The sequence below is a fragment of the Alligator mississippiensis genome, chromosome 5, assembly GCF_030867095.1.
Source record: "Alligator mississippiensis isolate rAllMis1 chromosome 5, rAllMis1, whole genome shotgun sequence".
Classification (NCBI taxonomy): Eukaryota; Metazoa; Chordata; order Crocodylia; family Alligatoridae; genus Alligator; species Alligator mississippiensis.
In genome coordinates this window covers 34554333-34568726 of record NC_081828.1, presented here as the reverse complement: position 1 = coordinate 34568726, position 14394 = coordinate 34554333, and the positions used below count along the sequence as shown (strand labels likewise).

General features: G+C 45.2%; 1 protein-coding gene across 1 annotated transcript in view; it reads left to right on the top strand.

Annotated features, from left to right (window-relative positions):
- The first annotated feature begins 1929 nt into the window (after positions 1–1929).
- Positions 1930–14394, top strand: part of CNN3 (calponin 3) — a 35317-nt gene continuing 22852 nt past the window's right edge. The window contains exon 1 of the mRNA XM_006266549.4: positions 1930–2057. Coding sequence (XP_006266611.1) covers positions 2001–2057 — 57 coding nt within the window. The 5' untranslated portion in view covers positions 1930–2000. The remainder of the gene's footprint in view (positions 2058–14394) is intronic.

The window sequence follows — 14394 nt, the reverse complement described above, 5'->3', positions numbered from 1 at the left end:
GAGTGTTCAAGTAATATCAAAAACATTCTGAACTGTCATGGTCATTCTGACTTCTTTTGCAACAGAAGACTTGCTCTAGTCAAGAAACAAGTAAAAGCTAAGAGGGGTCTCGAGTCTTAATCAGGGATTCTTGAGGCCAACAACAGATGTTTGGAATCTAAAAAGGTTGAGAACCACAGCTTTAAATTGTTAAATGTTGACTGTGTTTAACTTGCTATTTATTTACACTGTAAGTTACAAAAGATATGAAGGAAATGGGAATAATAATAATAATAACAGTAAATATTCTGCACAATAGGATGAATTCAGCCAAGTGACCAATATGTATTAACAGGGGATGACATCAGGGAAGGCTAAGCACTCTCTATTCTACAGTTTCATACATACAGCACTCAGTTTGGGGGCACGATCATGATCACCTATGAAAGTACCCAAATGTTTACTACTCTTTCATCTTATTGTAGTTGTCTGTATGCTTTTCCTTCTTCTTCTTCTTCCCTGATCTTTCACTCTCTTCATAAGTTCACTTGATTTTGAACTCACTCAATGCTGTAGTTACTGCTCTAACTCCCTTGCCCCTCCTCCCCAGGCTGGACCTAAACTTGCATTGAGCAGCAGGGTGAACAGTGGCAGCATAAAAGGCTGTGGGGTTAATGCACCTGTCACTTACCCCTCCATGTTAACACATGTCCCCAAAGGGGCTCCAAATGCTAGAGTTTGGTGGTGGGCCCTGCCAGGACTCATCCCACCTTTTCAGGAGCCCCATCAGTTGGATGCTATAGCTCCAGGGGCTGTATTTTTTATACTCTTGCGCTATAGCGTAAGAGATTTTGCTTTTGGGCAATTGACATTCTTTTAGCAGAGACAAGGTAAGGGCTTATATCCATTTAATGTTTCATTCTGCTCTCCTGTTGTGAATGGCATGTCAGATCTTCAGAAGCCTCCTGCACTGGCAGAGCAGAGCTGCACTGTAAATTCAAATTTCAATAAAGGCTTATGCAAAGCCTAGTATCCAAACTAAAAAATGTCATCAACCTTCTTGGCTTCTCAACTTTTCCATAGTCTTTTGTGACTTGACATTTTGCACTGTTTGTGTCAGGGCTTTCCAAAGTATTCAAGGTGTTAGGAGGGGTAATATTGTTCAGCAGATGGAAAGGCGAAGTCATTTACTGGAAAGGTTACAGTCAGCCTGGCAACTCAGAAAGTGGGATTTTCCGCCTGAGATGAGGGCCTGGTTGGAGCCTTGCAATCCTCGCCAATCCCAAGCATTTCACATGTGCTTTGCAAATCCCTGAACACAGCAACGTTGAACTGGGGTCACCCAGGTCCTTTTTCCAGACACCGAATCCTCTGGCCTGAGGCTGGCATGCTGACACCAATACCCTGCCTCAGCAGAACCGGGCTAATGGAGCCCAGGAGCTGGCCTGCAGCGGTCATGACACCTCAGGATATGAAATGGAGACTTGAGCCAACTTGGAGAGCAGAGACGTGGGCCAGACTGGGCAGCATCCCGGCCTGCCATCGAGGAGGTACCCCAAGCCGAGGAGCTCGGTTCCAAGCCGAGCTACCATTGCTCCTTCCTGGAAGGACCCACGAAGTCCCAGCTGGCAGCTTCCTATGTGGTTGGCGAGGGCAGGGCACTAACTACAGCATGTGTTAGACATGAAGGGCCACTTCTAGCGCCGTCCCGGGCAAGTCGGTGGTTTTCCCAGGGCTGCGTGAGGAAGGCAGCGGGCTCCTGACTGCTGACGCTTTGGCAGAGGGGCCTCGCCCCCCCCAACTCAGCGGTGCCACATCCGCGCAGCCCCTCGCCCCATCCTCCCCCTGCTCGCGGGGAGGGGTCGCTGCCCGTCCGGATTGGCCCGCGGGCTGCTCCAATGGCGGCGGCGCTGGGGGCCGCGGCAGGGCCGGGCCGGGGGCGGGACTAGAACTTTCGCCCGGGCCGGACTCGCCGCTCTGCCCCAGCCCCAGCCCCAGCCGCGCGCGCACGCACCGCCGACATGACCCACTTCAACAAGGGCCCCTCGTACGGGCTGTCCGCCGAGGTCAAGAACAAGGTAGGGCGGAGCGGGGCAGCGACCGGGGCCCGCCCGGCTTTGTCTGCGCCCGCCGCCGCGGGGCTCGGCCCCAGCCAGCCAGCGCCCTGGGGAAGGGGAAGGGGGAGCGGGCTGCACGGCCCGGCCCGCGGCGGTGGGATGCTGCGGCCGACATAGCCTGAGCAGGAGGCCGGTCCCTGCTGCGAGCTGCCCGCTTGGGCCGGGAGGGGACCCGGGGGCCGCGCTGGGTCCGTGCCTCGCCGCCGCCGCCCCCTGCCCCCCGCGGCGGCTCTGCGGGGCCGGGGACCAGGGGCGGGCTCCCGCCGGCGCCCCCCCCCCGCCGAGGAGCGCGCCCCCAGCCCCGCGCCCGGCGCATTCCAGCCGCATGACATCATAAGGGACCGGGCCGAGCGCAGCCAATGGGCGCGGGCGCCGCGCACAGAATGCTCATTGTCTCCGCGCTGCCCCGCTGGGACTGGGGGGGGCACGAGGGAGGTGGCGGGCCGCGCCCCCTCCCCTCCGCCTGGGGATCGCCGCCGCCGGCCGGTGGAAGCGCGGCTGGGGCACGTCGTGCAGCCCTGTCCTCCTTGGGGCTGGACGTGACTCTGTCCGCCTGCTGCTTCCACGCACGAGCTTGGCGTTTGAACCGCTTGCTGCGGCGCTTTCTCACTTTCCTGACCAGAGTGGAGGAAAGATGCTTCTGCTGGCGCCCCCTTCCAGCCAGGGCTAACCTCGGGGACTAAGAGCAGTAAAGAAGCTGCTGGCTCTGCCCACACATTCCTGCTTAAACTAGGGGGTGGTTCTAAGAGAACCCTTACCAAGATCCAGAAGCCAGTTTCAGACCTTAAGCCTCCCAATACACGGTTTGCTGTTGGCTTATTATTTAATAGACTTACGTTCCCTTGGAAAAAATCTTATGGCAGAAGAGGAAAACCTTCAACGTTTTGCAAAATGTACTCTTTTTCCTTTGTAAGCTGCTGCGACAAATGCTGAGGACCCTGGCTAAATACAGGTGTTCTTTTTAACCTTGTGGAGTTAGTGATTTAATAAGTGTACAATAAAAGTATTTGTCTATATTGGTGCATAATTATTTCCCAGGCAGAAGGACATTACTTTATGCCTCGGTTGTTAACTCTTACAACTTCTAAAAACTAATCAAAACTTCCAACCTGTTCAGAAGAAAGGGTGAAAACTTTGTTTCTTCCACATTCTTATTGCAAGTGGGAGAAAAGTTCCTTAAGTTACTGGCCCTCATGAGTGTGCCTGACAGCAGTTACATAAAAGTGGCCAGCAAGGTAAAGCATTTTGTTGCTCTAAATCAGGGGTTGTCAACCAGGGGTACGCTTATTGATCGGCTGGGGGGGGGGACACCCCCCTTCCCCATTTGTTGATTGGACATCGGGGGTACACCAACAAAAAAGGTTGAAAACCCCTTCTCCTAAGTAAATAGATTCTAAAGGTTATATTTAGCACTTCAGTGTTATGGACTTATCAACTGGTTTCTCTCCTTTCCTCTAGCAGATTGTTTTTCCAAAAGACTCCTTCTGCACGTAACCTTCCGTTTGTATTGAGACTTTTGGTCTCAGCAGGGACTATCGCCTGTCAACAAAAACATTCTCATAAAATATTTTAAATGCTATTTGCCTTGTGTTTATTTTTGTAGAATTAATTAAACACCAGGACCAGGGTTTGTTTAGTTTTGCCCCTTAATTTAAGGATCAAATATGAGACCATTCTGCTGCAGTCAGAGTTGCAGTTTCCTTCATGATTAAAAAAAACCAAAAAAACAATAAAAAGCTCTTCTAAAAACAGTCTAAATAAGTGGAAAATGCTTCCTTCAGAGTTCTAGTAAAACAGTGTGTTGTTAAGAAAATGCGATTAAAGATAATGCCCTAATTAAAGTGTGTACATGTGTCCCAAGTACGTCCTTAATTGTTTAAGTTTGGTACTTGTTTCATTTTGATGCTTTGGGTTGCCTGTTGGCTTGAAGGCTAGGAACTCTTTGAGAAAAGAGCTTCCTAACAAGTAGTCTTCAGCCAATCAAAATACCCAGTATTAAACATTTTTTCTCTATTGATTATGTTGCTAGACATGCTGCCCACATGCCCTCACAGCATCAGGAAGAAAAGTCTAGTCTCATTCTAGTTTCTTCTTGTTCAACAACATATTAGCATTAGGTTGCTATTGTTATGTTCCTTGAATAGAAAAAGTGGTTCTTATGCTCCAAAAGCAGTTTCATTTTTACAGATAATCTGGTGTTTCAGAAATGGCAACAGGCTTTGCACTGCTACGCTCTAGCTAGGTTGACCTTTTTCTGAGGAGCCTCTCTTTCTCCTTCTTATCCTCTTACAGTTAGTAAGGTGCAGTGCCTCTGTTTATAGAAAATAATTTCCCCCTCTACAAACAGGTGCCTTCTAATCGAAAAACTGGTACTACCAATTAAAGACCCTGTCTGTATGGAGGAGTTGTACTGAATTAAATTGGTACAGTCCTCTTGCATAAATGTTTATTTCAGTTTAGCAGTGCCCCTACCAACTTAGCATAAGTTGATTCCTTGCTGACTGAAGTTAAATTGATAGAGGGGACTCCAGCCAAAATGAGTGTGTGCACAAAGGGGGGCAGTTCCTACTCCAAATACATTTCTGAACTGAATTACTTATTGGTATGACTTTCCTGGACCTCGGGGTAGACAACTGACCCCCAGAAGATGGGACAGTTTTTGTGTGGGAATGTGAACAGTTAACAAAGAGCTAAGTAAATCTGTCCTCTTTCCAGATACAGACTTTTTCTGACTTCTTATGCTTTCCTCCCAGTAGTATTACAAGTAAAATGGTTTGCAGTTGGTAGGAGTCTATGCTTCCGCTACATTTAGAACATGAAGTGTGGCGCAGAAGAGGGGAAGACAGTGTAGAGAGAGGGAGAGTGGATTATTTGCTTGCTGGACCAGGATTCCCATTCACTCATCTTTCCTAAATCACCCTTCCCATCCCCCCACCTTTAGTGTTAACAAGTCATGCTTCCTCTGGGTGTGGTGACACTTAGTGATATTTTTCTGGATGTGTTACCAGGTCCTGGGATATATCATTCTGTTATTACCTGTTGTGTCCTCCTGCTGGAGGCTGACTTGTTAGCTCCATCCTGTTTCCTCCATATACAGGAAATGAAGGATAGACGCACAAAAAGTGAGATTGTAGTACACATTGATTTAAACTAGACATAGTATTCTGGCTGTTCTGTATCTTACCTTCCCCATCTGTGCTGTGCTTGACAAACCCTCAAGTCCAGGAGGAAACTGAAAAGAAGAGTCAGTATTATACTTAACTATTTCTGACCCATGTGAAGATCACTAAGCTTTAGTTATCTTCTTTCTGCAGTTCTGAACTTGATGATGCCAATAAGTCCTGGGGTCAACCTTGTATTTGTCCTGTAAGTGCTGATGTGAGAGAATTTCTGAGTTGAGTTCTAAATTCTTTAAAACAGTGGTTCTCAAACCTTTTTTTATTTTTTATTTTTTTGCAGACCACTTGAAAATTGCTGGGGGTCTTGGTGGACCACTGAAGCTTTTTTTTTTTTTTTTTTTTTGTTCTACAAATCAAAGCGTACAACTCATATTTTAATATCAGTAGTAGTACCTTACAAGTACAGATATTCTTGATTGTTCCGCAACCTTTCTGCAGATTACCTGAATGGAGGTCGTGGACCACAGTTTGAGAACCTCTGCTTCAGAACAAACACAAAATCCTAAATTAAATTATTTGTCCACGAATGCCCTTCTTTTGAATACTTTAAATAGTCATTTTTGATTTTTACCTAACTTAATTTACTCTTACAACTTTAGTGCTAGCAACATGATAGAAATCTCAAATCTTGGCTCCTTGTAATTGACTTGGTAGTCCCTCTTTCCAAACTTCTCCATTCTCTTCAAACATAAACTGTTCCCTCCCTCCCTTCTCCCATCTGCTACTTTAATGTTCACTGTTTCAGTAGCCATGTTGACTCTCTAGGCAACTTTCTCTAAGAACTGAGAGTAACAGGGAATTTGCATATGTGCTGCTGACAGCACATCTCCAGAAGCATCATGTAGTGGAGAACCAATGAAAGTGAAGAGTCTGGGTTCTGCTTTCCTCTGCTTCTGTCTTTAAATGCATTGGTGTTCAAGGGCACAGGTGAAGATTTTTTTACAAAGGGAATCAGAAAATGTAGGAGTGTGCCCGTCTCATCCAATTCTGTAGATGTGCGCAAACAAATATGTAAAATATGCTTTAAAACATATTTTGGACTAAATCAGTTTTAAGCTCAACTGTATAGGATGGAATCAGCTGCAATCTTTCTATTTTTGTATGGAGAATATATTTGACATCCAATAGAACTCTTTAGGAAAAGAGCATATTGCAAATTAAGTGCAATATTTTCTGAAATGTTGGTTTTACAAGGGAAGGAGCAGTGTGGAATTAGTATTGTCAAATGAAAACACTCTGAAGTCTGACTGAAAACTATAATGTAACATTCTTAATTAGTCAGTCTTTTGCTAGCTAAATATTGGTTTTATTATGAATTTCTCCATAAGTCTCAATTCTGTAGTTTTCCTGTTCTGAGAAACTGAAACTCAAGCTGGATCCACGTGTGAAGGGCATTAACATGCTTAAACTCCAGGCTTTAGTAAAAGCAGACATTTTTTCCTGTATTGGATGTCTTTTCAAAATCTAACCCATGTATACTCAACTACAAATGCCTGTCTTTTTTTTTAAGTTGATCTTAAACTTCCTGTGCACTAATTATAATATGAGGATAATTGAATATTAGGCAGAGTTCTGTTGTTTGCCAATTTACTGGCATTTAAGAAGTATACAACATAGGCGAGTTCAGTGCATAGTTACAAGAATATTTTTGCAAAACAGTAGCTAAACAAGACTCAACTTTCAAGATGTAAGTATTATGAAGATTTTAAGTAGTGACTATAGCAAAGGGTATGGATATAGGCACATTTGTTGCCTTTAAAACATCAGATGTTTCAAATAGTAGCTGTTGCATTCTAATAACTAGGTGTGGACAAGTAGAGAATGAAACAAATGTAGCAAATTGAAATTGCTTGTTGCATTTCTAGCATGTGGTTACTGCTAATACTGATTTGTTCAGTGTTGAAGCTGTAAGGCTTTTGCTATATTTGTATCATTCCTACTTTGTCCACACCTAATAATTAGACTGTAACAACTGCTGCCTGTTTGAAACAGTACCCTTTGGAATGGCTCCAGATAAGTGTGTCCATATTCTACTAGCTGAGAAATATATGGGCTTAGTTATGTGCTTGAATTCAACATTGTTAATACAAACGTTGAAACTTTCTATGTATTCTTAGAGTGAAGTTCAGATTTATTTTTAGCATGTCAGTTATTGTCAGTAGGAAAATGGACTGTTTAAGTATAGCATACCTAAAATATTCTGGCTAGTCCCTTTCAACCCTTAATGCCTAGATGCAGTTTTATTTTTTATTTTTTTAAGCATATAAGGAGATTTAGTTGTTTTAGTAAATTGTTTTGATGCAATCCCAAAACCTCACTTATTGGCTGGACCTAGAAATCTGTGCAGAAAGCCACATATCTTGCAGAACACACTGGCTTCCTGAACTGCAGTAGTAGTAACTGAATATGTTTAAACTCAACTGGGTATTTTGAAGACTTAAAAGATATCACCCTTGTCCTTCCTTTAAAGCACAATGAAGCCCCACCTTACTAAGTTATTGTAGCATCATGTTATTAATTTGTATTTTCCTAATATAAATCTTCCCAAATCATAAACCCATTGTGCTAGGCACTGTATGAACAGAGAACAAGACCATCTCTGAACCAAAGAGCACAGAATTCAGGTTACGAAGAAGCAAGCTACAGTGGATAGAGGGGCTTAGTATAAGGAAACAAGGCACTGGTCAGCATGATGGGAGTTAGAAACTTACAATCTAGGAATAATGGGTGCAAACTTAGGTGGAGGGTAGATTTAGGTTAGACATTAGGAAGAATTTTTTTACAGTAAGGGTGGCCAGAGTCTGGAATGGACTTCCAAGAGAGATGGTACTATCACCTAAGTAGGAGGTCTTCAAGAGGAGGGTTGACAGTCACCTGGCTGGGGTTGTCTGACCTCGGTCCTCTTTCCTGCCTGGGGCAGGATTTTGGACACAATGATCCATTGGGTCCCTTCTGACTCTATAATCTACGAAAAGCCACTTAAGAGATGCACAAGTAGACTGGAGAGCCATTACAATTGTGAAAAGGGCATTAGTCTTTATTGAATACATTGCTTCAAACCATGTATATGGAGCAACTTCCTCATCTGTTCACATCCCCTTAAGACTTGTTACATTGTTATTGGAGCAGCCTTGCCTCTAAAAGCATCATTGAGATAGATGGTACCTATTCATTTTCAGGGCTGCTAATACTGTAGCACCCACCACAGCTGAGAAGAATTAAAACCTTGCCTGCTCTCCAGCAATATTTCCAGCCTTCGCTCCATACCAACCACCTCATCTTTCATACACTTTTGTGCTTTCTCCTTGGTTGCTACCTGTCTGAGAAATACCTGAAAAAGCATATAGTGGGCATGTCTATACATGCTGAATGTGATATAGGCTTACTACACAGTAAGCCTTCCCTGAGTGTGTCTACACGTGCACCTTGTTGGGAGCAGATCTACTCCTAACAGGAGCAGCCCAGTATAGGGCTCCTGTCTTGCTCTGCCTCCTTGCAGCAGCCAGGGGGAGCTCCAGGCTCCCCAGGGGTGCTAGCCTTGAGGGGGCTGGCAGGGAAGAAAGGGGGATGGTCCTAATGCATACAGGGCCAAGAGAGTTCTGTCAGCTGCAGGAGCAGCTGTCTCCTGGCCCCGTGCACATCAGGAGGGGTTCTGATGTGCACAGGGCCAGGAGATAGCTGCTGCTGCAGCTGGCAGAGCTCTCCCAGCCCTGTGTATATCAGGATGTACAACTACTAGTGAGCCCCATGTCTAGCAGGAACTTCCCTACCTGAAAGGGGGCTCACTGGGATCTGTCCTGCTTCTAGGGCAGCTGCTGGCGAGTCCCCTGCCCAGCTGCGGGCTCGCTGGCAGCTGCTCCAGGAATGGAGCAGGTCCCACTGAGCCCCCTGCTGAGCAGGGAATCCCCACCCAGCAGGGGGCTTACCCTGGGACAGCTGCTGGTGTGTCCCAAGCTGAGCAGGGAAGCTGAGAGTTCTCCAGTCCCAGCACTGCTTGGTTTCCAGCTCCTGTAGAGAGCTGGGAGCTGCGCAGGACTGGGGGGCAGGCAGAGAATTACCCCCATCCCAGTGCTGATTGCTTCCTGGGGGTTGCTGAGCAGTGCCAGGACTAGGAACAAAGAACTCCCTGATCCCATGTGGCTGACCGGGAACAAATTTGCTTCCAGTCAGCATTTACACAAGTGCTAATGTGTAGTTACTGCTGTGCTATTAATCTTGTACCTGTATTTACAGGTACTAGCTAATTGCTCAGTAGACTAGATTACTACACAGTAAATGCCACACGTGTAGATGTTGACACTTTACTGTGCAGTAGATTAGTCTACTTTGCAGTGAAGCGTCTTGTGTATACATGCACAGTAGGTGCTACTTCATTTTTTCCTCAGGTAACTCCTTAAAAAATCACTTCTACCATGATGACTATAGAAACCTTTTTTGCTGGCCACAGTGGTTAGGGTGTGTTTATTACCAGGGACTCCAGTTTTCCCTGATAAACAGTGGCATGATGTTCCCTGCTTCCCTTCCCCTTGACCTGGCATGGCAGGGAGCAGAGGAGCTGCGCAGAAAACCTTGCTGCTGCTCGCCCCCCTGCTGCCCTGGTGACACGCTTCCTGCACGTGGGGCTGCAGTGAGGGCTATGGCACAGGGTTGTGCCCCTCAAAGCAGCAGCAGGCACTGGAGGCACATCACCCAGGGGGGGCAGCTTGCAGCAGCAAGGAATCCCTGCGTGGCTCCACTGTCACCAGCCACACTGGGTTGTGCCTGTCAGGCAGAGGAGACCCCAAGGGAGGGAAGCAGGGTGGGAGCTCGAGCCCGCAGCCTGCATCTGCCCCAGGTACAGATCTGGGGGGCTTGGGTCTCCCCTGTTCCCCCAGGAGTGTGTGTGGCAGTGGGGAGCTGGCTTTCCCCCTCCCCGCAGATGAGCCATCCACAGCCCTATCCTGCTCCCCTCTGGGGCCCTGCAGCTGCACATTGTGGTCCTGGGCCCCAAGCCTTGCCCAGCTCCCTCCCTACAGGGGCCTCAATTCCCCTCTCCCCCTGCACTTACCTGCTGGAGCTGCTCTGCAGGCTACCTGGGTCTGTGCACCTGGCGCCCCCTGTCTTTCTGCCTTCCTCCTGCTCCTTCCCAGCACCCTGCAGGCTGGAACTGTGCAAGCCTGCAGGGAGCTTATTGCAAAATGGCAAAATCTGCATGTTTCTCTGGTAAAATGAGAAATCTGCATTTGCCTCTTGGTAAAAGGCAAAATCCAGGGTTTACGCTGTTTTTCCATGGGAAGTGGAAAGCCCAAATCCCTGTTTATTACTGTGCCCCAACCCATTATCCATTTTTGCCTGTTTCAGTTGCGAGCTCTCTGGAACACGGTGTGTACACGTGCATTCACAGTGACTAACAAAATGGGGCCCACAGTATGATTTGGGCTTTCAGATACTCCAGTAATAAAACTGTTTAATACTCAAATATTAACATATGGATATACCTCAAGGCACTAAAGTCTTTGTAACAAACTGAGTAACATTAAGATTTGACAGTTCTTATTTGTGATAGTTGTACTGGGGCACCCTACTGACTGTGCCAGTATTTTCTTGGCATAGGTTTCTATCCATATTTGTATCCAAACTCCTAAAATGGAGAGATATTGGAACTGGGATTAAACAAGTAAAAATAACTACCCTAAAAGCTTTGTCACTGATGCAGACAGTATATTAGTATTAAGTTTCTAAATTATTTTAATTGTTCAGAAAAATAAATCCACTGGAAATGCCATAACATAGTCTCTCTTAATCTGCAGTTTCTCTCATAAAGTGAATGCTTCACTATCGTAGAAGGCTAATTAGTACTTAAGCTCTGACGAGAGATTTCATGTGGTACATAAGATTTTTTGTTGTTGTTGTTGATAAAATGATATTCTAAAAATAGGGACATTAGGCTTGGTAGAAATTCTTCACCTCTTGTAGGTCATTTGAGTCAAACCCTGCACTTGCAACCAGTTTTCCCAGTGTTCCCAAAATGGCTACTTTAGGCGCGCACACATCACAACTGCAAAGTCCCATAAAAAAGATCAACAACATGCCACAGATAAAGGACAGGGGAGACTAAGGTCCTCAACCAGAGCTTTGCCACTACAGTGGTAAGAAATTAGATAAAAGTGCTTAGGTGATTTGTGGGAGGAGACAATGTATATGTTACAGAGAAAGGTCTGCCAGTGTGGCTAGAGAAAAATTCCTTCCCGACTCTAAATTTGGCATTTGGCTTGACCTTGAGCATGCAGATCAGGCAGGCACCTAAGGAATAAGGCACTACATTTCTTTAATTTACCACAACCAAACTGCCTTCTCTAGTTGCGGCCAAAGTACATTGCTTTAGAGCAGGGATAGACACCCCCTGGCACGTGCCAAAGCATGTGATGAGAAGGCATTTTGTTTGGCTGTGTTGCCACAACAAGGATTGGGCCCCCTGTGGCTTCCCTGCCGTCTGCCCCGGCACGCCAACATGGCTTTCAGGTCGAGGTTGCAGGTGTTGTTGACGCTCTGACAAAAAACATTGCCAACCCCTGCTTTAGATGAAGGTTAGGAGGGGGGAAAGGAAGAACCACAAGAGCCAGAAATGCATCCATGGAGAAGGGAAAAATCCTTCTTCCTGACCCCTAGAGCTGATATTAAAAACCTTAAAGTCATGTTTCCAGACACCTTACATAGAAAGGATCAAATTTTCTTTCACTTCCTGGAAATACCAAGTACTCAGATCTACATGACGTGCTCAGACTACTATGCTAAGAACACCCATTTCCTATCATGCCCTTTTCTCCATAAGCAGTAAAGTTCTTTCTTGAAGCAGTTAGGCTCCTTGCTTCCCTGCTCCCCAGTTCATTCAAAAGACCTTTCCAGAATTTTACTTCTCTAAAAAACTAAGATTTCTCTAAGACCATGAAGCTTGGTGAAGTAGACATCCAAAGTTGGGGAAGCGAAGGTATGTAATTAATTGAAGGGCCTAAACGTACTATAAACTTTCTGAAGATAGAACACTACTGCTATGAATGAGGAGTGTGAGGAAAGCTATTTCTTGAGTTGAGTTTAACAAAGGTGTGGTGGTGGGTCTGTAAATTAAAGACGTATTATTGCATTTCAGTAATCCTGTTTGTTAAAATGTACAATTGATTTTTATATTGAAAATGGTTTTAGTTTGACTTTGGTTTTGAAGTTGCAGAAAAAAAAATTACTATGTTTTTGATCAATATTGTAAGGAGATAATGACAATGAGGTTTCAATGAGGTTTTTCTTTGTTAACTCACTTTTTTCTGCAAGCATGTTTATTCAAAAGATTGTTCTTAATTTCGTGTTTGAGTCTGCTTTTGAATATAAAGGATAGATATTTGTCCATATTCAGAACTGTTAGCTCCTGTAGCTACACAGCACCATATATAGTGTGCGTCTAACACATCCTTTTAAGGAAAACTTCTTAGAGATTCCCATCCCCTATGGAACTGTACAGGAAAGGCCTTCAATAAAACAGGCTTGAGGCCAGGACACGCAGGGCAATTTGAAACAGATTTTTTCTAAGTGAGATCATGTGAAAATCCTTCTCTTCAAAACCCTTTTGTTTAAAAGTGCTTTTTTACAAGTAGCTCATACTAAACATGATGCATTTAGATATTTACCTACCCATACCTAACTCAATTTCAGGGATATAAATCCTCTTGCGTAACTTTTTTTGCAATATGAACTCCGAATGGCTTATTTTGATGCATTGTGAGAGAGCAAGTTAAATACATGATCGGATAACGTGTAGTTAAATTAAAACGCAGTATATAATGTGAAGTGTCCTCAAAGGTCCAATACTCGTCCTGCATAAAATTACTAACTAGCAAATACTGTCGATGGTAAAACTTCCTGTGTATATATGATACAAAATCACCTTTATATCTCTAGTAGCACAAATTGGATTGAATAGTCTGTGAGATATTAATACACAAGTTTTAGTCATGCTGAAGGAACTTGACAGTAAATTTCCAAAAGGCCATTATGTGGATGAATAAAGTACCATTGTCACATATCTGGTCAAATGCCCCGTGTTTTGATTTTTACCAGTTGGCTGTGTTAGGTTCCACATATTGGGCCTAGAGCACTTGTTTAAACTCTGGAAGCTCAGGGGTCCAGCTGCTGTCATGCCTGGAGAGCCCAGGTCAAAATTTTTGTCTATGTAGAACAGTGGCTTTCAACCTTGTTAGACCATAGGCATTCCTCTTTACCACAAGACATCCCTGGAAAAATGCCAACTCTTGGCTTTTACTCATTTTTTGACTATGGAAAAGTAACAGAGTAATTCTTTTGTTGCAAACAACTCAGACCACAGAAGGCCAGAATGTTTTTAACACTGTGAATAGTGATTTGAAACTTCCGGGTTTCTCTTGGGTATCATGTAAACTAGGGATGGGCAATTATTTTGACTGGAGGGCCGCTTAAGAAGTTCTGGTAAGCTGTTGAGGGCTTCAAGGGTAGACCTGCACCTCGACAGATGCTCCACCCCCAGTTTGCCATCTTGGGACTGGAAGTCCCCCCCTTGCCCCTCAGAAATACTCCTTTTGGGAGGGGAGGGATGCCATCTTGGAACCAGAAAAAAGGAAGTCAAATGACTGCTATAACTTATCTTAATTTTATTACAAAAAGTATTTTTGTCATGATTTGTGTTTGCATAATATATAGAAATGATCGCATTATAACTCAAAAATAAAGTCTTGTTCTTGTATATTGTGTGGGGTGTGGTTGGGGGGTGTCTGTATAGTGGGGTGAGGTTGGGGGTGTGGCTGTGTGTGGGGGCAATAGGGTATGTTGGTGGGGGGGGTGTATATATGTGGGGCCAGGGTGTGGGGTGAAGGGGAGCGGTGGGAACCCCCGACGCTCCTCCCCAATACTCCTCCACATGGCACACAGCCCCTGCTGGCAGCAACAGCATGCAGGGGCACACATGGCACCAACCAGTGCTGAACATGGGGGTGAGGAGTGTTGCCAGGCTGGCCCACGTGGCTCTATTGCGTAGCACTCCCTGTGGCACACGTGCAGCTCCTACCTCGTGTGCCACCGAGGGAAACCCTGCAGGATGGAGGATGGAGCCAGCTGCCTTT